The sequence below is a fragment of the Malus sylvestris genome, chromosome 11 (genome assembly GCF_916048215.2).
Source record: "Malus sylvestris chromosome 11, drMalSylv7.2, whole genome shotgun sequence".
In the NCBI taxonomy this organism is placed as follows: domain Eukaryota; kingdom Viridiplantae; phylum Streptophyta; class Magnoliopsida; order Rosales; family Rosaceae; genus Malus; species Malus sylvestris.
This window is the reverse complement of record NC_062270.1, coordinates 37,930,316-37,957,039: the sequence shown is the minus strand read 5'-3', so window position 1 is coordinate 37,957,039 and position 26,724 is coordinate 37,930,316. Positions and strand designations below refer to the sequence as shown.

General features: G+C 39.0%; 2 protein-coding genes across 2 annotated transcripts; both read left to right on the top strand.

Annotated features, from left to right (window-relative positions):
- Positions 1 to 3,895: 3,895 nt before the first annotated feature.
- Positions 3,896 to 21,864, top strand: LOC126588701 (protein SPIRRIG-like). The gene is made up of 19 exons (XM_050253810.1): positions 3,896 to 4,662; positions 5,789 to 5,858; positions 6,714 to 6,799; positions 7,429 to 7,564; positions 7,645 to 7,701; positions 7,819 to 7,995; positions 8,449 to 8,640; positions 8,736 to 8,801; positions 9,077 to 9,191; positions 9,315 to 10,474; positions 10,731 to 11,430; positions 11,513 to 11,615; positions 11,820 to 12,925; positions 13,081 to 14,731; positions 14,841 to 17,891; positions 18,212 to 18,520; positions 18,735 to 19,041; positions 19,406 to 19,552; positions 20,045 to 21,864. Exons 1-19 carry the CDS (start codon positions 4,487 to 4,489, stop codon positions 21,218 to 21,220), a joined length of 10,785 nt encoding a protein of 3,594 aa, XP_050109767.1. The 5' UTR covers positions 3,896 to 4,486; the 3' UTR covers positions 21,221 to 21,864.
- Positions 21,865 to 22,197: 333 nt separating this feature from the next.
- Positions 22,198 to 26,309, top strand: LOC126588406 (pentatricopeptide repeat-containing protein At3g63370, chloroplastic). The gene has a single exon (XM_050253493.1). It carries the CDS (start codon positions 22,561 to 22,563, stop codon positions 25,507 to 25,509), a length of 2,949 nt encoding a protein of 982 aa, XP_050109450.1. The 5' UTR covers positions 22,198 to 22,560; the 3' UTR covers positions 25,510 to 26,309.
- The last annotated feature ends 415 nt before the right edge of the window (positions 26,310 to 26,724 follow it).

Here is a 26,724-nt window from a genome sequence, read left to right as displayed (position 1 = left end):
ACTATGCATTTTAGTTTATTGGATGAAATTTTTCATTGTTTAATTTAATCCATAGGAAGTTTTATTTGTTAGAAATGTCATATTACGCACTATACTCATAAAAAAATTACAGTTAAGAGTTATAGTTAATAACACATAATATCACTAGGATTATTATGGTAACGTTGAGTTTGAAATTGTGAATAATTACATTGTCAAGATAAAATGTTATATGTGAATGTGATTACGTTACAAAAACGTTGTTAGACTATATTGCATAGTAATATCGAACATATAATAATGGTTGAGGGTTTGATATAATTTTAAACTTCCACCAACTCTTGGTCAACTTGGTAGTAGGAGTCGTAGACATCATGCTTTCCTTAATTAACACTTTAATTAAACTCATTTTAATAAATTTGAAATGTAACATTTGAAATGCCTCGTGAGTTTTTTCGATTTCCGATAATATGGACTGCTATCGCTTTAGCCCAGCTGATTTATTTTTAGAAAAACTCTTGAGCATGTTGATACGGTGGCAGGGTCCACTTTTAGTATCGATTTGGCAAACACATTATTCTCCCCCAAATATACAACCATATTATGTTCCAAGTACATGTTAGCATGAAACATGTCGGATGGATCTACTTTCCCCACCATATCATAAGTTGTTACAATATAATCATATATCGATCAGAATGTTTTTACATGGTAGGGCTCGAGTACTACTAAAATTAGTAAGTTAATGTATAATTATAACGTTAATTATTTTATACCGACTCGCTTCACAATATAATACAATGAATCAAACTGTTCGATATTTAGGTTTTTACACAATGATCATAATTGTAAAAATTCATATGATGTGAATAGTGCGAACTTTTAATTTTTTTTTTTACCAAAAACAGTGTGCTATTCTAATTATCTTATTAAAATAAGACAAGTGTTGTAAAAAAAAAGATTAAAATAACACAAGTAAAAGCGTTTGGATGTGAGTAAATTTTTATATGAAATGATTTTTAATGAGAAATTAAATCATGGTTGGTTATATCATGGGATATATAGCATGTAGTTGGTCCTAACGAGTGACACGGAGAAATTAATTTTATATTGAATTCCTTATTGTAATTTATTTTTATAAATTTATAAGATTTTATATAAAATTTTAAACTTGTGATCGGCCCGCCCCTAACCCTGGGATGGGTGTCCAAGTTAGCACCCATCGTTGCTACCCAATACAGTTTTGCTGTGCTACGTAGCACGCGTAAACTTGTCCCATACGCCTCTTTTGGTTATGCCATTACCAATTATGTGTAATCCCTAGGCCAACCGCCCTAACCTAATAAGAACAATTATCCTTATGACCAAACAAGGAGCAGACAATCTAAGCATTTTACTTGGTTATACATTTTATACCCATCGATACCCCTGCATGTTCTACACTCTCCATAATGTGCTAGTTCACTTGTACTTAGACTACTAGTAGTATAAGTTAACAATAGTAGTAAGGGATTGATGGTATGACCTCTTTAACATTAAGGAGAGAAATGCTACTAGACTAATGGCTATTTGGTTTACTCTAATAAGGGGAATGGGTGAGTTTAGCCTCACAATGAGCTAGCAATAATGTGGTTCAAATTCGCATTTGACGATAATCGGACCTAAAATCTCTATCTTTCTTATTGAACATCCTACACAAATCGTAAAACTTACACATAAAATCATTAAATATTTATCTCATTCTTTCCCGATTCACTATTTTTTACCTTACATCTTTTATGTCTAATTCTTCATCTCATATTTGAAACGAACAAAATTGGTAGGATGAAACTGAAAACGAACAAAATTGATTAGTATTATTTGGCTCGATTCTCAACTTCAAAGATGAATCGGATATTACCCTAAGAGTAGTTATATCGGGGAACCTTTAGGCTGGCACCCAGCCAAATTATTGGCTCGACACTGGGCCAATCCACTCCAGCCGAGCAGATAGGCTGGCACCCAGCCCAAGCTAGTCTCTAGGTCGACTCATAATGTGCTAAGCCCTTGCCCGACCTACATGACGCCAAGCGATACCGCCATGCCCCCCTGAGCTGAATTCGAAGCTTTCTGCTTTCCTTCCACCACGACCCCAACTCGAGCTTCCATATCCAAAACCCTTCCTCTCTATCTTTATCTTTTTCAGCCTTTAGAAAGCTTCAATCTTCCCCTATCTTTGAATTCGGGTCGGGGTGAACTTGGCTGATCTCACATGGGTTTTGGCGGTTTCAAGATAAGAAAAAGAAGAAAGGAAGAAAAATTGGTGAAACTGTGTTTGACCGTACAGTTGGAAAATCAGGGAAGAAAAAGAATAAGGGAGTCCAGAGAGACCAGTGGCGGAGCCACTAAAGGACAAGGGTAGTCATGGGTCTATCCTGCAATTTTTCCTTTTCTTTGTATAAGATATAGCATAACATCATTTTATTTCTGGTAAGTTTAGTTGCAATCTTGAAATTCATGGATTTGAGATTCTCTTATTCTAGTTATAATGATGTAGCTTCTTCAACTTGTTAATTACTTCATGTTCATCTTTGGGCGGAGGAGATTAATTTAGGTCGAAGTTTTTGACCGTGGTAATTGAATCTAATTGCCAGGATTTATCACTTACTCTAAGAATGTTGGCTGATATTTTTCTTTGTTGGCTTGAACTTCTAGTCCATCTGCTCTTAAATATTAGTTGGATTATGTGACTATATGGTTGATGCGGTATGGGTATAATCTACCTCTATCTTGCATATTAACCTAATGGTTGATGCGGTATGATATTTTTCTGAGTTGAGATAAATAAATCGGAATACAACCAATCTATTTCGTATTTTAGGCATTAAAAAATAAAGTATTTGTGAAAGCACCCCACCCCCCCACCCCCCGCGCGATGTAAGATCTTGGCTTCGCCACTGAGAGAGACCCTTTTGAGAAAAGTGGGAAGAAGAAGAAGGGATCATGTCAGAAATTAAAAATCAAATTATTATTTTATAATAAAAATTAATAATATTTTAATAAAATTGACTAGGCTATTTAGTTTTAGGGGTAGAGATGCATTTGGCTTATTAGTGTTCATCAGGATCTATCGCTGTTCACTGAGTGGATTAAATAAACTGGATACTGACGTATTTTTTTAGAGATGAAATTGCTCTAATATAAGATATCTAATAAAATTACAAAAAGAAAAGAAAAAGGTACGTGCTAGATCCCTTAGCCATTAAGGCACATACAATAGCGTTGCATCAATAATTAATTGCTTCCCACCGTAAACAAAAGGGGTTTTAACAAAACATTTATGATACTGTTTATTTTTGACGATAAATATATTTTTACTTTAAAAAATCACTTTTGTACTATTCATTTACAATACATTTTTATCATTTTGATTAAAACTCAAAGTTTTCAAGCCATTTTCATTAGTTTTTCTTAAACAAAAATATAAAGCTCGTTTAGATGTACTTTTAAAATGACAAAAAACACTTTTGGTGAAAATATTTTTAGAACCAATTTTTAATAAAAATATAAGTAAATCCTGGAAAAAACTTAAAACACTCATTAGAAGAAGCATATAACTAATGATTCTTGTAAAATACACTTCAAGTCTTTTTAGAACTAAAAAATATTTAAAAAAAATATTTTAAATATTTTAAATCATTTTAAAAACACATTTTAAAAAGCTCTCATTTGAATCTTTGATTTGCTTTGCCGGAAGAGAGAGAGAGAGAGAGAGAGAGAGAGAGAAGGACTCATAAGAGAAAGTGGCAGTCACGTCTGGCACGTTCATATCAAGAAGCCACGTGGAACCCTGGGAGACGTGGATCCCATGCTGAAGTGGCCGATGAGAGCATAGAAAAACGACACAACGTTGCTTACAATATTTTTAAATTTTTATTCTAGAGAGAGAAAGAGTTAGAGAGAGAGAGAGAGAGAGAGAGAGAGAGTTGAAGTTGGAAAGGATATATAGAAAGAAGCGACGAACAAGGCGCGGAGAGGCGGTCCGAGAACACGCAGAGACAACGTTATCATTTATTTCGATTCATTTTCTTTTCGCTTTTCTCCTCCGAAGTCCGCGTATCCGCGTTTTTCGCACACCAAAAAATTAAAGAAAAAAGAAAAAGAAAATCGGGAAAAAAAAAATTGAACGAAATCCGGGAAAGAAAATCCGTCGCGGAGAAGAAAGAAACGCGCAAGAAACGAGCAGCGAAACGCCGAGATTCATCGAGCTCGATACGCCGGATCTTGCTGCTCCGAATCCCGACCCGAATCCGAGTCCGCTCGCTGTCTGTTGGGACGCATTGGTTTATTAGCTCCGTGTTCGTTTTGATTTTCCGGGAAAGATATTATTTTCCTGGAATTTTTGTGCGGTTTGGGTAAATTTGATTGTGAGGTTTCTGTGGCTGGATCAGATCCTTCCGGTGGAGCTTGGATCTGGTGCGGCGGATGAGAGAGGAGGTGTATGTATTAAGAATCAATAGGGAAAACGATGAAATGGGGAGCATTGCTTAAGGACTTAAGGGAGAAGGTCGGTTTCACTCAATCGCCGTCGTCTTCTTTATCTGCTTCTGCTGCCGCCGCCGCCGCTTCTTCGTCATCGTCGCCGGCTCTCTCTGCCAATAACAATGCTAATTCAGCTCTTCACGGCTCGTATTCTCCTTCAGGGTACTCTACTCCTTGTGTTCTTCATTTTTTTCGCTTTTTATTTTTATTTTTAAAATTATTGGGTTTTCAGTTGTGTAGTTTAATATATTGATAAACTTGTTCGTTTTCAGTACGGCATTTTGGGTTTAATTTATTTACTAATTTCTTGTTAATTTGGGGGCTTAATGGGTTTTAAGTGGCCGTGGATTGAGTGTTTTGTTAATACTTCAACGGTGTTATGCACTCTAGGGAAGCTTGTCAGCTGTGATGAGTATTTGTTGACTTAAGCTTTGCAGCTTGTTGTTTGATCAAATGCTAGATTGTTAGATTTGGCTCATCTAGTCTCACCCGTTGGATGGTCTGTTCCACTATCCCTACAAATTTTGCAGCAACTGATGGTGTGAAAATGGATTTAATTTTAGCGTGTTGGAGTGGTTTTGACTTCAGAGTGTAGCCCATGGTTGCATTGCCTTGGCATCGATGTCATTGACATCTCATTCGTGGCAACTCATCAGTGATTATAGGTTATATGTGATCAGCTAATGCACCCGTCCTTGAATGGATCCCTGTTTTAGCATATGGTGGCTTGGGTTAGAGTTTAGTCATCAAACCTCATGGCTTTAGCTTGTTTGTCGTTGATTGATGCTTTACATTCCCAAACCTTGATATGCTTGAATGGGTTTAGAAAGGAAAATGTAATAGACTATGTCTGATGACGTGATTAGGACATGTAGAATATAACACATAGCTTGTGTGGTAAAATTTGGAGATTTGGCGGATAAAGAGGGTAGTCTATACACATGCATGTATAATCTATATATGTATACATGCAAATAGTTTGTACAAAACAATAGAGGTGAATTATGTAGCTGTTGATTCTGCTGGCCACTCAAAACATGTTTGGATTATTATAAGAAGTAGCAAAAAGTTACTGCAAGCTTTTGGTGCCAAAGTAAAGAGTTAGTGCTGTCTTTTTTAGTGAGTCTTAACATAAATTTTGTGAGGGTCAACATCTAAGTTTTATGATTTGTGTTCTCATATAAATCTTCCATAAAGGATGCATGGTATCAGTTGTTTGTAGTTTCTATATTTCAATTTGATACTGTAGCATTACAAGATCATTAACATCCAATGCCTGTGAAAGCAGAGACAAACATGAATTGGAATTGGACTTCAAGAGATTTTGGGAAGAGTTCCGGTCATCCAGCTCTGAAAAGGTTTTTTTTCATTACTTATTCCATGTGTTTTCTTTTTTATCGATGTGATGCAGAATAAATAAGGGGAAAAGGAGCAGAGAGTTTTTGGGTGAAATAGAAGAGGGGGGAAATGAGACAGAGATGATGAGCAATAGGGTGTCGGGGTTTTCAAATATATGATAGTCAACAACAACAACAACAACAACAAAGCCTTTTCCCACTAAGTGGGGTCGGCTATATGAATCCTAGAACGCCATTGCGCTCGGTTTTGTGTCATGTCCTCCGTTAGATCCAAGTACTCTAAGTCTTTTCTTAGAGTCTCTTCCAAAGTTGTCCTAGGTCTTCCTCTACCCCTTCGGCCCTGAACCTCTGTCCCGTAGTCACATCTTCGAACCGGAGCGTCAGTCGGCCTTCTTTGCACATGTTCAAAATCACCGGAGCCGATTTTCTCTCATATTTCCTACAATTTCGGCTACTCCTACTTTACCTCGGATATCCTCATTCCCAATCTTATCCTTTCTCGTGTGCCCACACATCCCACGAAGCATCCTCATCTCCGCTACACCCATAAATATATGATAGTCAATCCTCAAAATACGTTTGGAAAAAAAAAAAAGATCCTCAAATGGTTACATCATGAACTATTTATGTAGCCTTTCCAGAAATCAGATCTCCAATTAGCTTTCTAACAAACTGAAATCACCAATTAAATCCCCAATAACATCTCTAAATTAGGATAAAACGTTTCAAATCATTAACTTTTATTCTTAGGCAGAATCTTCATTATATTGTTTGTTGCTTTTATATATTTGCATGCAGTTATTTTTTGTTTCTGAAAATAATGGTTTCTAATTTTTTTTTAAATTGTATATGCAGGAGAAAGAAGCGGCCTTGAATTTAACTGTAGATATCTTTTGTAGATTAGTAAGGCAACATGCAAATGTAGCTCAATTAGTTACCATGTATGAACCCTCTTCCCCCTTTTCTTGTCTTCTGCATTGATTGGTACATAATTTCTTCGAAAAATGGGAAAAGGATGTAATATTATGATTCATATTGTTGTGATAAAATTAACTATGCGAAGGGCTAATTTACCTTGTAATAGAGATGCAAGTGATGTATACAATATTTCCTTTTAAGAAAAATTAATTATTGATTTGACGTTTATGTGTGTTCTGAATTGGTTTTATGGTGCCGCTGCAAATTAAAATAGATCAGTTCCCTGCATAACCAGCAACTTTGTGTTGCTAAAGCTGGGTTGGACAAGTATTGACTGTTTACTCCACTCTATTTTCTTGTCACTGGTGTCACTGAAAACATGTTTTTCCTCATTTATTTTTGTCAGATCCAATTACCAAAATCTGTTGTCATGTCGAGTTGGAGACCTCTATTTGATTTTAATTTGAGTATGTACAGATGCATAATTTTGTTTGAATTTTTAAAGCAGTTTTTTCACATTAGAAAATGAATCATGAAAAATGATTTGCTTGTTTTGGAACTTTTGGTAAAAGTTAAACTCTGCATTTCTATAACTGTTGGTTATAGAAAAATCCGAGTTTGTTGACTAACATACAACTTTTGATGAACACAGGTTAGTTGAAACACATATATTCTCATTTGTCCTGGGAAGGGCATTTGTAACAGATATTGAGAAGCTAAAAATCAGCAGCAGAAAAAGATATTTGGATGTAGAAAAAGTACTGACGTTTTTTTCAGAAGTCACAAAGGTTGGCTTTTATTTTAGTGGGTGTTATCATTGTTTTCTCATCTGTTTCCTGAAGTCATAATCTTATTTACTTCCGTGCAGGATGGCATCAGTCCTGGTTCAAATTTGTTAACTGCTTTACAAGTGCTAGCTTCTGCGGTAAACTTTTGTTAATTTCACTAGATTAGGATACTTATTTGGTTGTGACGGACTTAAATGACTTTTTTGTCTTTCATTCACATGCTGTTAATGCTTGTTTCCTTTTGCTGTTTGCAGCCTATTGATAAACAATCTCTCCTTGATTCGGGCATATTGTGCTGTCTCATTCATATTCTCAATGCCCTTCTGGATCCTGATGAAGCCAATCAGAAGCAAAAGGCTACTGATCATGATGAACTACTTTCAACTGAGAAAGATTATGACGGTGTTGCTGGCCAAGTCCATCGGCTTGAGGTAGCTTTTACTTAATGGTACACAAAACCATACATGTTTATTACACATGGATGTATGCAAAGATTGATTTTGAAAACACAATAGGCTTAATTGCTATCTTGTGTTTAGTAGAAGTAGAACCTTGTAGCATTTGAAGCGTGACATTTTTTGAACATGCCATGATTTGTGGGTATTTTAACATTTTTATTTTTCTTTGTTAGATGTTTATATTTCACATATTTGAACTCCAGCCAGTAGTGCGTGACATTTTTCTCATACTGAACTCGTCTTTATTTGTATGTTATTGTGCTGTCCATTATCACTTGCCTTATTAGGCCAAACCTCATTATTACTTTATCAGAAATTTTATTTATTCATGTTTGATATTGATTTTTAAGCCTGTTGTACTTGCTATGTTCTCGGTTCATGGTACGTTTTAAACTTTCTTTTTGTTTCTAACCTATAATTATGCAGGTAGAGGGGAGTGTTGTGCATATTATGAAAGCACTGGCAAACCATCCTTTGGCAGCACAAAGTTTGATTGAGGATGATTCTCTTCAGTTGCTCTTTCAGATGGTTGCGAATGGCTCTTTGACAGTCTTCTCTAGATACAACGAGGGCCTGGTTCTGCTGCACAGCATTCAGCTTCATAGACATGCTATGCAGGTTGATACATTGCACGTATTGCCTGCCGTATTTGTAGAGACATTAGAACCCGTAATTCGGATTTTGTTTGTGCTAACTTGTGCTTATCTTTCCAGATTCTTGGTCTTCTTTTGGTCAATGACAATGGGAGCACTGCAAACTATATTCGCAAACATCATCTGGTATGTAATATATTATGTGCGTGCACTGCATTGTAATGGTTAAATCCTAAATATACTGAATATGCCTGCTCAACTGACCATGCATACCTCCCACATACCCTCTAATGTTGGATAAGCATATAGTTCTAGCAGGAACATGAGCTAGCCAATGATGATTACACAGGCTGTGCTGACTTTTTTAATGTATTGTTTTCAAAGAATGGCTTGATCCATGGTTTTCTGGTTATCATTTTAAAATTATTCTCACATTATGATTTTCTGTTCTCCCTGTGCAGATTAAAGTTCTTTTAATGGCTGTCAAAGATTTCAATCCTGATTGCGGTGATTCTACATATACTATGGGCATTGTGGATTTGCTGCTTGAATGTGTTGAATTGTCATATAGACCTGGTAATTGGCTCATCAGTTTTCCTTCTTTAGTTGAACTAACATCTCTTCCTTGTGCTGTATTTTTTTAATATCATTTTCTGCAGCTTAAATATGTGTTGGTTCTGATACATTTTGGGTATGTAGATGCTGGTGGTGTCAGGCTTAGGGAGGATATACATAATGCCCATGGTTATCAGTTCCTTGTTCAGTTTGCTTTAATTCTTTCCTCAATGTCTGAAAGTCAGGGGTTCCATTCTGTTCAGTATAAATTTTCAGACAAAAATTCTGCTTCAGGCGGTTCCCATGCACAGGATGTTGTAGACATTCAGGATTCCATGGGAGAAAAGGGACCCTTAGATGAACAACTTTCTCCCACACTGTCTAGGTTGCTTGATGTTCTTGTTAATCTAGCTCAAACTGGCCCAACCGAACCAAAAGTTTCCAAGTCTTCCCATACCAGGTCCAGTGGCCATAGCAGAAGTCGTACACCATCTTCAGATAGATTGGCTGATGAAGTTTGGGAAAAGGACAATAATAAAGTCAAAGACCTTGAAGCAGTTCAGATGTTGCAGGACATTTTCCTCAAAGCAGAAAGCAGGGAGTTGCAAGCAGAAGTTCTGAATAGAATGTTCAAAATATTTTCAAGTCATCTTGAAAATTACAAGTTGTGCCAGCAGTTACGGACTGTTCCACTTTTCATCCTAAATATGGCTGGTTTTCCTCCATCTTTACAAGAGATACTGCTAAAAATTCTTGAGTATGCCGTGACTGTTGTAAACTGCGTCCCTGAGCAAGAGTTACTGTCACTTTGTTGCTTGTTGCAGCAACCAATATCATCAGACTTAAAGCACACTGTACTTTCTTTTTTTGTAAAACTTCTATCTTTTGACCAGCAGTACAAAAAGGTCCTCCGAGAAGTTGGTGTCCTGGAGGTTTTGTTGGATGACCTGAAGCAGCACAAGTTGCTTTTGGGTTCAGAGCATCAAAGTGCCAATACTAATCAGTTGGAGATAAATTCTGGTTCAAGCAGCTTTAAAAAGCACTTGGACACCAAGGATGTAATTATTTCATCACCCAAACTAATGGAATCTGGTTCAGGGAAGCTTCCTATATTTGAAGTTGATGGTACAATTACTATAGCGTGGGATTGTATGGTCTCTTTATTAAAGAAAACTGAAACCAACCAATCGTCTTTCCGTGTGGCTAATGGTGTAACTACTGTTCTTCCGTTTCTTGTGTCTAACACACACCGAGCAGGGGTGCTTAGGGTATTGTCATGTTTGATCATTGAAGATGGTACCCAGGTTTGTTTACTTTTTTAGTATACTGTAACTCTCTACAAATTTGAATTTCCGTGGTTTTGCATTCAATTCTTGTCCCTTTATTTTTATTTTTAATTTTCATTCATATATTTCTGAAATAAAAATTAGTGACAAATCTAGAACTTTCATAACATAGAAGTAGTTATAGAAGCTTTTGTGCAGACATAGTAGTATTTTAGTCATCGAGCTTTGCCATTGTCGATTTTCGAAATAACTTTAGTTTCTCATATTTGACCAGGCACATCCTGAAGAATTAGGTGTGATTGTTGAAATTCTAAAAAGTGGAATGGTTACCAGTGTTACGGGATCTCAATACAGGCTTCAAAATGATGCAAAATGTGACACTATGGGGGCTTTGTGGCGCATTCTGGGAGTTAGTAACTCAGCTCAGAGGGTTTTTGGTGAAGCCACTGGTTTTTCTATTCTTCTTACCACACTCCATAGTTTCCAAAGTGAAGGGGAGCATTCAGATCAATCTTCTTTAGAGGTTTACATCAAGGTGTTTACGTATTTGTTGCGTCTAGTGACTGCTGGGGTGTGTGGTAATGCTGTTAATAGGACAAAATTGCACACAATTATATCATCCCAAACTTTCTATGATCTTCTATCCGAGTCAGGCTTACTTGGTGTGGACTGTGAAAAGCAAGTCATACAATTATTGTTTGAACTAGCTCTTGAAATTGTGCTTCCACCGTTCTTAACATCAGAAAGTGTTACATCGTCGGATGTGCTTGATAATGAGTCTTCAAGTTTTTCAATAATGACTACATCAGGTTCATTTCATCCTGATAAGGAACGGGTGTTCAACGCTGGTGCTGTCAGAGTTCTTATTCGGTCGTTACTGCTTTTTACTCCAAAGATGCAGCTTGAAGTGCTTAACCTTATTGAAAGGCTTGCTCATGCTGGTCCCTTCAACCAGGAAAACCTCACCTCTATAGGTGCGAAAAACAATAATTATTGGCTTAAGTATCTAAATTGGTGACCAGTACTCTCACTTTCTACTTTGTCTAATGTATTTAGGTTGCATTGAACTTCTGCTGGAAACCATTCACCCATTCCTTTTGGGCTCATCTCCATTCCTTAAACATGCTCTGGAGATTGTGGAAGTTCTTGGGGCATACAGGTAAGACTTGCGTACATGTATTGGAATTTATTTGTTTTCTCTGTTCAGTTCTCATTGTCTTTTCACTTTATTTTTATCTAAGTTCTTTTTCTGTGCCATTTATATATGGATTTTTGGGAATGGAGGTGTCTCTCAGCAATTAAGAGTGGTGGTTTGACATTATTCAATTTGAATAACAAGGTTTTTTTATGTATATGGTGGTAGGTTATCTGCATCAGAACTTCGAATGCTTATTCGATATGTGTTGCAAATGAGGTCAATGAAGTCAGGTCGTATACTTGTTGACATGATGGAAAGGTTAATTCTCATGGAGGATTCAGAAAATATTTCCCTCGCACCATTTGTAGAGATGGACATGAGCAAGATTGGTCATGCTTCCATTCAGGTTTCTCTGGGAGAAAGATCATGGCCTCCAGCAGCTGGTTATTCATTTGTCTGTTGGTTTCAGTTTCAGAATCTGTTGAAGTTGCAAACAAAAGAAACTGAGTCCAAAGCTGGTTCTTCTAAAAAGTGGAGCAGTTCTGCCGGGCAACATCATGAGCGGCATATTCTCCGGATATTTTCTGTTGGTGCTGCAAATAATGGAAATGCATTCTATGCAGAATTATATCTTGACGAGGATGGTGTTCTTACCCTTGCAACCAGCAGTTCTTGCTCCTTATCATTTTCAGGATTGGAACTTGAGGAAGGCAGGTGGCATCACCTTGCAGTTGTACATAGCAAGCCAAATGCTCTTGCTGGATTGTTCCAAGCCAGTGTTGCTTATGTATATCTTGATGGAAAGCTTAGACACACAGGGAAACTAGGATATTCTCCATCTCCGATTGGGAAACCTTTGCAGGTAACCGTGGGGACTCCAGTTAATTGTGCAAGAGTTAGTGACTCGACCTGGAAGGTCCGTTCTTGCTACCTTTTTGAGGAGGTGCTCACCTCAGGTAGTATTTGTTTCATGTACATTCTTGGTAGAGGATATAGAGGGCTCTTCCAGGACACGGATCTTCTTCGTTTTGTCCCCAACCAGGCATGTGGTGGTGGTAGCATGGCTATCTTAGATACCTTGGATGCTGACTTGACCTTGGCTTCTAATACACAGAAGCTTGACAAATCTAGTAAGCAAGTAGTCTCCAAGGCAGATGGCAGTGGAATTGTTTGGGATTTGGAGAGACTAGGTTATCTCTCTTCACAGCTCTCTGGGAAGAAGCTTATATTCGCATTTGATGGAACCTGTGCAGAAGCTATTCGAGCATCAGGGGAGCTATCCATGCTCAATCTAGTTGATCCATTGTCAGCAGCTGCTTCTCCTATTGGGGGTATGTTTAAGACGACGGCTCACGTATTGGGTCCAAATTTTCACATTTATATGATTATATAAATATATATGCATGTATGTATGTGAAAAACTGGCGGATCTAGATTTTTAGAATTTTCCTTTATTTCCTTTGTTCTCATTTTTTGTTTTGTGCAGGTATACCACGATTTGGGCGTCTTCATGGGGATATTTACCTATGTAGGCAATGTGTAATTGGTGATACTATCTGCCTGGTTGGTGGGATGACTGTTATCCTGGCCTTAGTTGAGGCTGCTGAGACTAGGGACATGCTACAAATGGCCCTTACTTTACTGGCCTCTGCCCTTCATCAGAATCCTCAGAATGTGAGAGACATGCAAAAATGCCGGGGATACCATTTGTTGGCTCTCTTTTTGCGTCGTCGAATGTCACTGTTTGACATGCAATCTCTTGAGATCTTTTTCCAGATTGCTGCTTGTGAAGCTTCATTTTCGGAACCGAGGAAGTTGAAATATAATCGGACTAATTTGTCACCAGTTACAACTATGCAGGAAACCAGTTTTGAGGAACTTAATTTGTCAAGGTTTCGTGATGAGTTTTCTTCTGTTGGATCTCAAGGAGACATGGATGATTTTTCTGCACCAAAAGATTCATTTAGTCACATTTCGGAGCTTGAAAGTGCTGATATTCCGGATGAAACCTCAAATTGCATTGTCTTGTCAAATGAAGACATGGTTGAACATGTCTTGTTGGATTGGACATTGTGGGTAACGGCTCCAGTTGCAATTCAAATTGCACTTCTTGGTTTTCTTGAGCATCTAGTGTCCATGCACTGGTACAGAAATCATAACCTTACTGTTCTGCGCCGAATAAACCTTGTTCAACATTTATTAGTTACTCTACAGCGGGGTGATGTTGAAGTTCCCGTTTTGGAGAAATTGGTTGTATTGCTTGGTGTCATTTTAGAAGATGGGTTTCTCTCTTCTGAACTGGAACATGTGGTTCGGTTTGTGATTATGACATTTGATCCACCTGAATTGACACCCCGACATCCAATAGTGCGTGAGGCCATGGGAAAGCATGTAATCGTGAGAAACATGCTGCTGGAGATGCTTATTGATCTGCAAGTAACCATTAAATCCGAAGAATTGCTTGAGCAGTGGCATAAGATTGTTTCTTCTAAATTGATTACATATTTTCTAGATGAATCTGTTCACCCAACAAGTATGAGATGGATCATGACTCTTCTTGGAGTTTGTCTTACTTCGTCTCCTACATTTGCGCTAAAGTTTCGGACAAGTGGAGGTTATCAAGGCTTGACCCGGGTGCTTCCAAGCTTCTATGATTCCCCAGACATATATTACATTTTGTTCTGTCTGATATTCGGAAAGTCTGTCTATCCTAGATTGCCAGAAGTTCGCATGCTAGACTTTCATGCACTTATGCCAAATGATGGAAGTAATGTGGAACTGAAATTCGTAGAATTGTTGGAATCTGTTATTACCATGGCAAAATCTACATTTGATAGGCTGAGCATTCAGTCAATGCTTGCTCACCAATCTGGTAATCTTTCCCAGGTTGGTGCTGGCCTTGTGGCAGAACTCGTGAATGGAAATGCAGACATGGCCGGGGAGCTTCAAGGTGAAGCATTGATGCATAAAACATATGCGGCACGCTTAATGGGTGGGGAGGCATCAGCCCCTTTTGCTGCTACTTCAGTCTTGAGATTTATGGTTGATTTGGCAAAAATGTGCCCCCCTTTCACTGCTGTCTGCAAACGAGCAGAGTTTCTCGAAAGCTGCATTGACCTATATTTTTCTTGTGTCAGGTTTGTTATGGGACCGAGTATTCTCTGACATTGATACTGTTAATCTAAATTTTACTGGTTTTTCTTAGAACTTCTCTTTTTACTCAACTCATTATCTTGTTTCTTACAGAGCGGCCCATGCTGTGAAGATGGCGAAGGAGCTATCTGTAAAGGCAGAAGAGAAGAACTTGAATGATTGTGACGATACCTGTAGTTCACAGAACACGTTTTCTAGCCTACCTCATGAACAGGATCAGTCTGCCAAAACCTCCATCAGTGTTGGAAGCTTCCCTCCTGCTCAGGTGAGTTCAAGTTCTGAAGATACGGCTGTTCCCCTAAATTCTGGGGCCGATGATAAAGCAAAGACCAAGGCTATTACAGCCCAGCCGGAATTGCACATATCAGTGCAAGAGGATGTACAAGCTGTTCAGAGCTTAGATGGTGACAATGCTGACCAAGTTTCTGCCACATCCAGCACAAATGATTTTAGTTTCCGTAAGGTCACCCTGGAACCCCTTAAACCAGTGGATTCTGAGAGTTCCGCATCTTTTACCATGCTTGATTCTCCCAATTTATCAGAGAAGTCTAGTTCGAGGCTCCCACTTACACCCTCTCCTTCTCCTGTTTTAGCATTGACATCTTGGCTGGGAAGTGTGGGCTATAATGAATTCAAATCTCCCTTGGTTGCCACTCCTTCCATTGATTCTTCTGCGACTACCACTGAATTTGATCCATCTGCAGAGCTGAAGTCTCCTGGGCCTTCTAATGCAAGTAATTTTTTTTCAGCTAGTCCAAAGCTACTTCTTGAAATGGATGATTGTGGCTATGGAGGTGGTCCTTGTTCCGCTGGAGCCACTGCCGTTTTAGATTTTATTGCAGAAGTTCTTTCTGAGTTTGTGACCGAGCAAATTAAAGCATCACAGATTATAGAGGGAATCTTGGAAAGTGTTCCATTATATGTTGATGTAGATTCTATGTTGGTATTCCAAGGATTGTGCCTTAGCAGACTGATGAACTTTCTGGAAAGGCGTCTCTTGCGCGATGATGAAGAAAATGAGAAAAAGCTAGATAAAAATCGTTGGTCCTCAAATTTAGATTCCTTATGCTGGATGATAGTGGATCGTGCATATATGGGCGCTTTTCCTCAACCCTCTGGAATACTAAAGACGCTTGAGTTCTTATTATCCATGCTACAATTAGCAAATAAAGATGGCCGAATTGAAGAAGCTACTCCTAGTGGGAAGAGCCTCTTATCTATTGCAAGAGGGAGCAGACAACTTGATGCTTATATACATTCAATTCTTAAAAATACAAATCGTATGATACTGTATTGTTTTCTGCCATCATTCTTGTCTTCAATAGGAGAAGATGATCTGCTTTTGTCCTTAGGTTTGCTAGTTGAATCAAAGAAGAGAGCTTCCTCCAACTCTTCACATGATAATTCAGGAATTAATATCGGCACAGTCTTACAGTTATTAGTTGCTCACAGGCGAATTATATTCTGTCCCAGCAATATGGATACCGATATAAATTGTTGTCTTTGTGTCAACTTAATATCTCTCCTGCATGACCAACGACAGAATGTGCAGAACATGGCTGTTGATATTGTCAAGTATCTCCTGGTGCATCGTCAGGTAGCTCTAGAAGATCTGCTGGTTTCTAAACCAAATCAAGGACACCAACTGGATGTGCTACATGGGGGATTTGACAAGTTATTAATATTGACTGAAAATTTATCTGCTTTCTTTGAATGGCTTCAGAGTTCTGAAGTGATGGTGACTAAAGTACTAGAGCAGTGTGCTTCCATTATGTGGGTACAGTATATTACTGGATCAGCAAAATTTCCAGGAGTGAGAATTAAAGCTATGGAGGGTCGTCGCAAGAGAGAAATGGGGAGAAAATCAAGGGATACATCAAAGTTAGATATAAAGCACTGGGAGCAGGTGAATGAACGGAGATATGCACTGGAATTGGTGCGTGATGCAATGTCCACTGAACTAAGAGTGGTGCGTCAAGACAAGTATGGATGGGTTCTGCATGCTGAGAGCGAGTGGCAAACGCATCTTCAACAACTTGTCCATGAGCGGGGAATATTCCCAATGCAAAAATCCTCTGTTAATCGGGATCCTGATTGGCAGCTTTGTCCAATTGAAGGTCCATACAGGATGCGCAAAAAACTTGAGCGCTGCAGATTGAAACTTGATACTATCCAAAATGTTCTTGATGGACAATTTGAAGTAAGGGAAGCAGAGCTGTCCAAAGAGAATAATGAGAATGATCTGGATGCTTCTGATAATGATTCTGAGTCATACTTTCAACTTTTGACTGATAGTGCCAAACAGAATGGCCTTGATGGTGAACTGTATGAAGGGTCATTTCTTAAAGAACCTGATAATGCCAAAGATGTTGCTTCTTTTAGTCATGAATGGAATGATGATAGAGCTAGTAGTATCAATGAAGCAAGTTTGCACTCTGCACTCGAGTTTGGTGGAAAATCTAGTTCAGCATCTGTCCCCATAGATGACAGTGTACATGAAAGATCTGACCTAGGGTCTCCATGGCAATCTTCTTCTGCAAGAATCGATGATGTCAAAGTCACAGATGATAAATCGGATAAGGAACTCCATGATAATGGTGAATACCTGATCAGGCCTTATCTGGAACCTTTTGAAAAGATACGATTTCGGTATAATTGTGAACGAGTTATGGGTCTGGACAAGCATGATGGTATATTTTTAATAGGCGAGCATTCTCTGTATGTGATTGAAAACTTCTATATCGACGACTCTGGGTGTATTTGTGAAAAGGAATGCGAAGATGAACTCTCTATCATTGATCAGGCTCTTGGTGTAAAGAAGGATGTTACTATGGATTTCCATTCAAAGTCAACTTCATCTTGGGGAGTAACAGTAAAGTCAGGAGTTGGGGGAAGAGCATGGGCCTACAATGGCGGTGCATGGGGAAAGGAGAAAGTCTGTACTAGTGGTAATCTACCTCACCCTTGGAACATGTGGAAACTTAACAGTGTTCATGAGCTTTTGAAGCGTGATTACCAGTTGCGTCCTGTTGCTGTTGAAATCTTTAGCATGGATGGATGTAATGATCTTTTGGTGTTCCACAAAAAAGAAAGGGAAGAAGTTTTCAAAAATCTAGTAGCCATGAATCTTCCCAGAAATAGCATGTAAGCAATCAATTCCCGGTTCCCTCTAATTTTTTTTTTCCAATAGTCCTTTTCGTGTTATTTTGCATGATTTTTTTGGTCTACTAGTGTGTGTATGTCTGTCTTTGTGTGTGTTTTGTTTGTGTGCCCTTTTGGGACTCGGGATGTTGAAACTGTGCAAGTGTATATTGTGGAACATAGCATTTAAGATATGAACCGCAAATTTACCTATATTAGTGTTTTACTTATGTATTGATGGTTTTCCTGTCGAATATCTTCTGCATCACCTTTGGGATTTTTGCCAGTAATTTTTTAATTCATAATTCTATTCCTTGCTTTAGGTTGGACACAACCATATCAGGATCAGCAAAACAAGAAAGCAATGAGGGTAGCCGCCTATTTAAGTCAATGGCCAAGTCCTTTTCAAAGAGGTGGCAAAATGGAGAAATAAGCAATTTCCAGTACCTCATGCATCTCAACACGTTGGCAGGACGGGGATACAGTGATCTTACCCAATATCCAGTGTTTCCATGGGTTCTGGCAGATTATGAGAGTGAAAACCTGGACTTATCAGATCCCAAGACTTTTCGTGGACTTGACAAACCGATGGGTTGTCAAACATTAGAGGGCAGAGAAGAATTCAGGAAAAGGTAATATCAATTCCACTGGTTTATTCTTATTTCACTTTTAAGTTTTAAGTTGTGTTTTCTTTGATTACAGTATTTCCTGTTTCATTTCTGTATAGTTGTTTTAACCACATGAAGCACTTCCTCTAGCATGGTTTTCTATATGCAGAAACACATTTTTGGACGTATGTTATCAGCACTGTTTATTTATTCATCTTATCTTTCCTTCTCTACTCAGGTACGAGAGCTGGGATGATCCGGAGGTCCCAAAGTTCCATTATGGTTCTCATTATTCCAGTGCTGGGATTGTCCTCTTCTATCTTCTACGCCTACCACCTTTCAGTACAGAGAATCAAAAGCTACAGGGAGGGCAATTTGACCATGCTGATCGTCTTTTTAATAGTATTAAAGATACTTGGTTCAGTGCAGCTGGAAAGGGCAACACATCAGATGTGAAGGAGTTGATTCCTGAATTTTTCTACATGCCAGAGTTCCTGGAAAATCGTTTCAATCTTGATTTGGGAGAGAAGCAATCAGGAGAGAAGGTGAAACATCTTAATCCCTTACTAAGAATAAAAATTATTTGACGGTTGACAGTCATCGACCACCCTTGAGGGCCCAAATGCATATACCATTTGGGTAGACGTGTACAACTTTCTATTGTGCATTCTAATAAACAAAATATTGTGATTTCTAATAAACAAAATAAGATGTTCTAACAAAAGTTTTCTTTTGTTGGTACATACAATTTTGAAAATGCTAATAGTTAAGGTAGGGGAACTGGGTTTTTTTGTGCTCTAGCCAAATGCCACTTTTTTATTTAAGAGCAAGAGCCCAATGCTACTTGAATCTTCTTCTTTTTCTACTATTTGAGAATTTAAACATTATCTCTTTAATTTCTATCATTAGGTTGGTGATGTTGGCTTACCTCCATGGGCTAAAGGCAGTGCTAGAGAATTCATCAGGAAGCACAGGCAGGCCCTGGAATCTGATTACGTTTCACAAAATTTGCATCATTGGATAGATCTCATTTTTGGATATAAACAGAGAGGAAAGGTTCGTATCGAGATTCGTTCTTGGCACGCTGCAACTCATTCATAAGCTTTTAATAGGCCTCATAAAGTTGTACTTGTGCACCTGGAAGTTCTTCAGAGAAATTTGTGGCATCATTTTAGTTTCATCTTTCAGTTCAGTATTTACCGCACCTAGAGACATATTGCCCACATATATGTGATTGCATGAGATATACCCAAACCTAACTTGAACTGGTGAATAGTGAAGTCCTCATCTTTGCATGTGCTTATTTTTGCAACCAAACATATATTTAATGCTCAATTTTTCTTGGTAACGGATTACAAGCTCAATTTGATAAAGAACTTGTTGGTTGAAAATTTGCTGAGATATAATACTACTGGACTATTTTTCTATTCTGGCTCTCATGTGCCAAGCACTTGTTTACCGCACTTATTCTGGTCCTGACTTTGTGTTCTACTTTAGTACTTTCTGTTTTGGTCTGCTTTTCATTATAAATTTCCTTGAAATTGACAGGCAGCTGAGGAAGCTGTGAATGTTTTCTATCACTACACGTACGAGGGGAGTGTAGACATAGATTCGGTGACAGATCCTGCAATGAAAGCCTCAATTCTAGCACAGATTAATCATTTTGGGCAGACACCCAAACAGCTATTCCTCAAACCCCATGTGAAAAGGCAGGTCAACCGAAGGGTTCCTCATCCACTTAAGTACTCTCACCATCTCGTTCAGCATGAGATACGCAAGACATCGTCTTCGATAACTCAGATTTTTACTGTCAATGAGAAAATCCTAGTGGCAGGAACAAATTGTTTGCTTAAGCCAAGAACGTATACCAAGTATGTTGCATGGGGTTTCCCAGATCGTAGCTTAAGATTTATGAGCTATGATCAAGATCGACTCCTATCGACACATGAGAATCTTCATGGGGGCAACCAGATTCAGTGTACTGGCGTTAGCCATGATGGTCAGATTCTGGTCACTGGGGCTGATGATGGTTTAGTTTCTGTTTGGAGAATCAGTAATTCTGGCTCCCGTGTCTTGAGGCGCTTGCAGTTGGAGAAGGCACTCTGCGCCCACGCATCCAGAATTACATGTCTTCATGTTAGCCAGCCTTACATGCTGATTGTGAGTGGATCAGATGACTGCACTGTTGTTATATGGGATCTCAGCTCCTTGGTTTTTGTTAGGCAGCTCCCTGAGTTTCCAGCCCCGATTTCTGCGATTTATGTGAATGACTTGACAGGGGATATTGTGACAGCAGCTGGAATTTTACTTGCAGTTTGGAGCGTTAATGGGGACTGCCTTGCAATGGTTAACACGTCTCAACTGCCTTCTGATTCAATTCTTTCTGTTACAAGTAGTTCATTTTCTGATTGGCTGGACACAAACTGGTATGTAACGGGTCATCAAAGTGGGGCTGTTAAGGTGTGGCAAATGGTTTACCACACCAACCTCGAGAGTTCCCAGCAGAAGTCAACGACCAATGGGATGGGTGGTTTAAATCTCAATGATAAAGTACCAGAGTACAGGTTGGTCCTCCACAAGGTGCTCAAGTTTCATAAGCATCCCGTTACTGCCCTTCTCCTTACAAATGACCTCAAGCAGTTACTAAGCGGGGATTCTGGCGGGCATTTGCTGTCATGGACAGTGCCAGAGGAGAGCTTGAGAGCATCAATGAATCAGGGGTGATGATCCTAAAATACGATTCAAGTGTGATAACTTCAGCAAATGGGGCAGCTCTCGGTTCTAACTAAGACCCAAACCCTCGTGATGAAAAGAACGGAAGTGCTGCTCATGCTAAAGGGTACAAATGTGACAGCAGGGCTGGCCTGGACCGGAACAGGAGAAAACTATACAGGATTGACAGTAAAGACGAAGCCACCCATAAACTAATTGTTGTGTTGAAAACCACGCAAGCATGCTGCCTGTCAGGATCTTTGCTACACCAGGTTGAGCATCTGATCGGGAAGGCGATACTCGATGCTTTTAGGATGAATAGGAGGATGCTCTCCATTTCGGACGAGGAGCGTCCCAGTCTTACAGGTTTTTTGGTTTGTTTGTTATTTTTAATGTAAATAGTTGGACTAACACGGTGTGTGATGGAAGTTGTATAGCAGAGAAGTGTGCCAGGAATGGGGACGTTTGGGTGAAAAATGATCGGTCCAGTGTCAAATTGGTCAATTGTGGGCATTTTTGGGCTACAATTCTTTTTGAAATAGTGCATTTTGGGCACTTATTATTGCCCATTTCTTTTTGTAAAATTTACCCCTCTCCCACGAACTAAAGGTTGTGTTTTGTTTTCGATTCGGTAGTGGAATTATTCTAATTCACAACTTCTCGAGCATTTACTAGATGAACGTTAGTATCTATACTATTATTAAGAAAACCTTTCTTGTCAACTTTTTTTCCTTCATTTTTTTTCCTATTTTGCTCACTTTTGATACACTATTGACAAAAGGAGGGTAAAATAGTAATTTTGTACCTTTTGACAAAATGACATTCATATCCCTATTTTTCCTATTTTACCTTTTTTTTCGATAATGACAATCATAGCTTTCTAATTTTACTTACTTTTGATACATAATATTTACATAAGGAGGACAAAACAGTAATTATATAATATTAAAAAAAATATGCACTTATTAAGAAAAATTGTTTACACATACACAAAGTGTGTTTTTTGCTAGTTAGAATTATTTTGATTCTTTACTCGAGCATTTACTAGAATGTTTGTATTAGAATTATTTTGATTCTTTACTTCGTTGTGGTTAGTATTGAATACAAAATCAAAAGCATGTCAGTTCACAATTTATAATCGCCTGTGCCCAACTTATCTAATTTTTGACTCTCTTGTTCTAAATAAGTAAACATGTCATTATTTTGAAACTGGTAATAACAAAATGCATCTTGGATTTTTTTTGAGATCAGTTGTTTGTAGTATTGCGTGGTCCACTTGCACTCAAAATTGAATTCCGCTGCACTTGAGTTCGAATCTCCGTCCTAGTACATCAAAGCTTAATTTAAAACGCATGCATTACGCTCGTTATGCGCTAGAATATAGTCCCGCGCAGCGCTTGCGTTTGCCATGCACGTACTCGGCTAATGTAATGGCTACTTCAACCCGACACTACTGCTCCTCCACTTCCTCCGCCGTGCACCGCCACTCTATGTTGAAGAAAGCTCTGCCAAACCCGATTCTCCACTTCTTCAAACACCCTCAAAATCCCATTAAATTACCTTCCTTGAAGGAGGTTTGCGACGGAGGAAGCCTCGGGGAAGCTTTTCACTCACTCGGCAGTTTGCTCACTCATCCAAATTCCCTTCAGCTCTCTCTAGATGCGGCTTACTCGCCGGTCCTCGAGCTCTGCGCAAACGAGAAGGCTCTCTCAGAAGGGCAGCAAATCCACGCCCAGTTGATCAAATGTTGTGATGTGCCCGATTCTGCGTTTCTGAGTACTAAGCTTGTTTTTATGTACGGGAAATGTGGCTCTCTTTTGGACGCGGAGAAGGTGTTTGATAAAATGTCCCACAGAACGGTTTTCAGTTGGAACGCGATGATTGCTGCTTGTGCTTCAAACGGGAAGCCTTGGAAAGCTCTGGAGCTGTATAGGGACATGAGGGTTTTGGAGGAACCTCTCGATTCTTGCACTTTTCCTTGTATTCTGAAAGCGTGCGTTGCGATTAACAATCTCCGTTATGGGGCAGAAATTCATGGTCTGGCTATCAAATACGGGTATAGTAATGTAACACTCGTTGTCAACTCACTAGCTTCGATGTATGCAAACTGCAAATGTGTTGACGGGGCGAGGAAGTTATTTGATGGTGTGAAGGAAAAAGAGGATATTGTGTCGTGGAATTCAATTATTTCAGCGTATTCCGCAAATGGGAAATCAGCTGAAGCATTGGGGCTGTTTCGAGAAATGCTAAGCTCGGGACTTGCCCTGAACTCATATACCCTTGTCGCCGCTCTTCAAGCCTGCGAGGATTCTTTTTGTGGTAAACTTGGTATGGAGATCCATGCTGCTGTGTTGAAATCGGGTCACTTCTTTGACATTTATGTGGCGAATTCTTTGCTTGCTATGTACGTGAGATGTGGTAACATGCATGAGGCTGCAATAATCTTCAGAGACTTGGATGCCAAGGATGTTGTTTCGTGGAATACCATGCTCTCTGGTTTTTCCCAGAATGGTCTATATGACGAAACCCTGCTGTTGTTCCGAGATATGCAGAGTACTGATACAAAACCTGACCAGGTTTCACTATTAAATATCCTTGCAGCATCCGGTCGATTAGGAGATTTGTTGTCTGGGTTGGAAGCTCATGCTTATGCGATTAAAAAGGGATTCGACTCTGATTTGCAGCTCGGAAATACACTGATAGATATGTATGCTAGGTGTGGTTGTGTGAATTTCATGGGCCGTGCTTTTGACAAGATGCCTACTAAGGACTTAATTTCTTGGACAACTGTTATTGCTGGCTATGCTCAGAATAATTGTCACTTAAGGGCCTTAGAATTGTGCCGGAAGGTGCAGACGCTCCAATTGGATGCTGATGCAATGATGGTAGAAAGCATTTTAGCTGTTTGTGGGGCCTTGAAATGTGTTTCTTGGGTAAAAGAAGTTCATGGTTACGCTGTGAGAACAGGTTTATTCAATCTGGTGTTACAAAATGCAGTTGTCAACCTATATGGAGAGTGTGGATATGTGAAATATGCAGAGCTGATGTTCGAATTGATTGACTCTAAGGATATTGTGTCTTGGACGAGCATGATCTCTTGTTATGTTCATAATGGGTTTGCAAATGAGGCCCTTGAACTATGCCACTTCATGAAGGAAACAAATGTTGAACCTGATGCTATAGCACTAGTTAGTATACTATCGGCTCTTGCGAGTTTATCTGCTCTGAAGAAAGGGAAAGAGATTCATGGTTTTCTTATCCGGAAGGGCTTCATCTTAGAGGGATCTCTTGGAAGCTCTCTAGTCGATATGTATGCCCGCTCTGGAACTTTGGAGAATGCATATGAGGTATATAACTGTATTAAAAATAGAAGTCTAATTTTGTGGACTACCATGATTAATGCGTATGGAATGCATGGCCAAGGCAAGGCAGCCATTGATTTATTCGAGCAGATGGAAGGTGAAAGAAATGTTCCTGATCATATTACGTTTTTGGCTCTTCTATATGCCTGCAGTCATTCGGGCTTGATTGATGAGGGTAAAAGAATATTTGAAATTATGAGAGATGAATATCATTTGGAACCATGGCCTGAACATTCTGCCTGTATGGTTGATCTTCTTGGTCGCGCCAATCGGTTGGAAGAGGCATACCATTTTACGAATAGCATGCAGAGTGAACCTACCGCTGAGGTATGGTGTGCACTCCTTGGGGCTTGCCGGGTTCATTCTAACAAAGAATTCGGAGAAATTGCAGCAAAGAAAATCTTAGAGTTGGACCCGGAGAATCCTGGAAATTATGTGCTTGTATCTAATGTGTTTGCTGCTAGTGGAAGATGGAAAGATGTAGATGAAGTGAGGTTGAGAATGAAGGGGAGTGGATTGAAGAAAAATCCGGGATGTAGTTGGATTGAGGTTGGAAACAAGGTTCATACATTCACGGCGAGGGATAAATCTCATCCGCAGTCCGATGATATTTACCTCAAGTTAGCTCAAATCACAGAGAAATTGGAGAGAGAAGTAGATTATGTGGCTCAAACCAAATTTGTTTTGCACAATGTAGAGGAAGAAGAGAGAGTTAAAATGCTTTATGGACATAGTGAAAGGCTGGCAATTGCATACGGTCTGCTTAAAACTCCCAAAGGAACCCCTATCCGAATCACCAAGAACCTTCGGGTTTGTGGCGATTGCCATAATTTCATTAAACTAGTTTCAAAGGTTTTTAGGCGGGTGCTTGTTGTGAGGGATGCAAATAGATTTCATCACTTTGAAGATGGTATCTGTTCTTGTGGCGATTTCTGGTGACAGTTGAACATTGTATTTAAATTTCTTCACAAACAAGTATGGATGTCTTGGATTTACTACTGCTGGTGGGATCGTTGAAACATTGGTTCGATGTGCTTGCCGCTACATCTCTTGTGCTAATTATCTGCTCCCCGAATGCAGTGTGCGGGATACAATGGTTGGAAATTCTACTTGCATCAATAACTTCTCCAAAACATGTTTGAGTCCAACCTTGTGTGCCAAGAAAGAGCTATTGGAGTTGGTTATTAGGTTGCTTTCCAGCAGCTATTGAAGGAGAAATTACAATGTAACAACAGAGTTTGGATGGATTTCGACATAATTCAGGAACCGCGTACTTCAAATCGCGGGAAATACCAGACAGACGAGTTCATGAAACTGAACAGGTGAAAATTTTCACCAAATGAACCACAGTTCTTCGAGAATGATTGTTTTTTTTCTTCACCTTATTGATTTTTTAGAAGCAATGGGCCAATAAATCACCATAGTTGTGATATAGAAACATACAAAAGGTCACTTCTCAAGATAAATTCTTGTTTCTCTCGTCACATGATTTTCTTGTGTGTGGGTGAGATAGTGCGAGATAGACACATTGCATGTGATTTTCTTGTATGTGCATGAGATAGAGAGACTCGGAGAGAGATACATTGCATGTACTATAAGGGACTCCTCGGCACAAGTACCAGATGTTGTATACAGTCAATTGTCTGTATCTTCTGTACGATATTTTTTGTATCTTTTATTACGTGACAAGTCGTGTAATAAAAAAGAGATACGTGTTTGTATTTGGCACGTTGTACTGACATGTGATGTGTTGCGGCAAATTAAACATGCGAAACCAATTTCCTAACCAACCCAATAGGGTCTGGGCTAAATGATGGCATATCTTGAGCAGCCAAATAAATGTAATGTTAGCATACCAAGAGAAATGAAAAGGTCGCTTGCTCTATCTTCTTCTTCCTCTCAGTTACTGTGCTGCAGGTTAACAGGGGAAAGATATAGGAGCACCCCACCCTATAGCAGGAGATCACAGACTGCTCCGACTGTTGCATTTACTTCTTATTTCAGATGTTAAGACTAGTCCCATCTCAATCTTCAGATTTCATTATTTTTGGACCTTTAAATGAAGGAAAATGGCAAAAAAAAAAAAGAAAAAAAAAAGAAAAAAAGATGGACCATTTTAGGTGTTTAACAATTTGAATAGTTACTTAGTATTAT

What these genes read in the sequence shown, in the direction of transcription:
- LOC126588701 (XM_050253810.1), top strand. Translation starts at nt 4,487, where the DNA reads ATGAAATGGGGAGCATTGCTTAAGGACTTAAGGGAGAAGGTCGGTTTC. An exon ending in GAAGTTCTTGGGGCATACAG is followed by an intron (nt 11,616 to 11,819) that starts GTAAGACTTGCG and finishes ATATGGTGGTAG; the next exon opens with GTTATCTGCATCAGAACTTC. An exon ending in CTATATTTTTCTTGTGTCAG is followed by an intron (nt 14,732 to 14,840) that starts GTTTGTTATGGG and finishes TGTTTCTTACAG; the next exon opens with AGCGGCCCATGCTGTGAAGA.
- LOC126588406 (XM_050253493.1), top strand. Translation starts at nt 22,561, where the DNA reads ATGCATTACGCTCGTTATGCGCTAGAATATAGTCCCGCGCAGCGCTTG.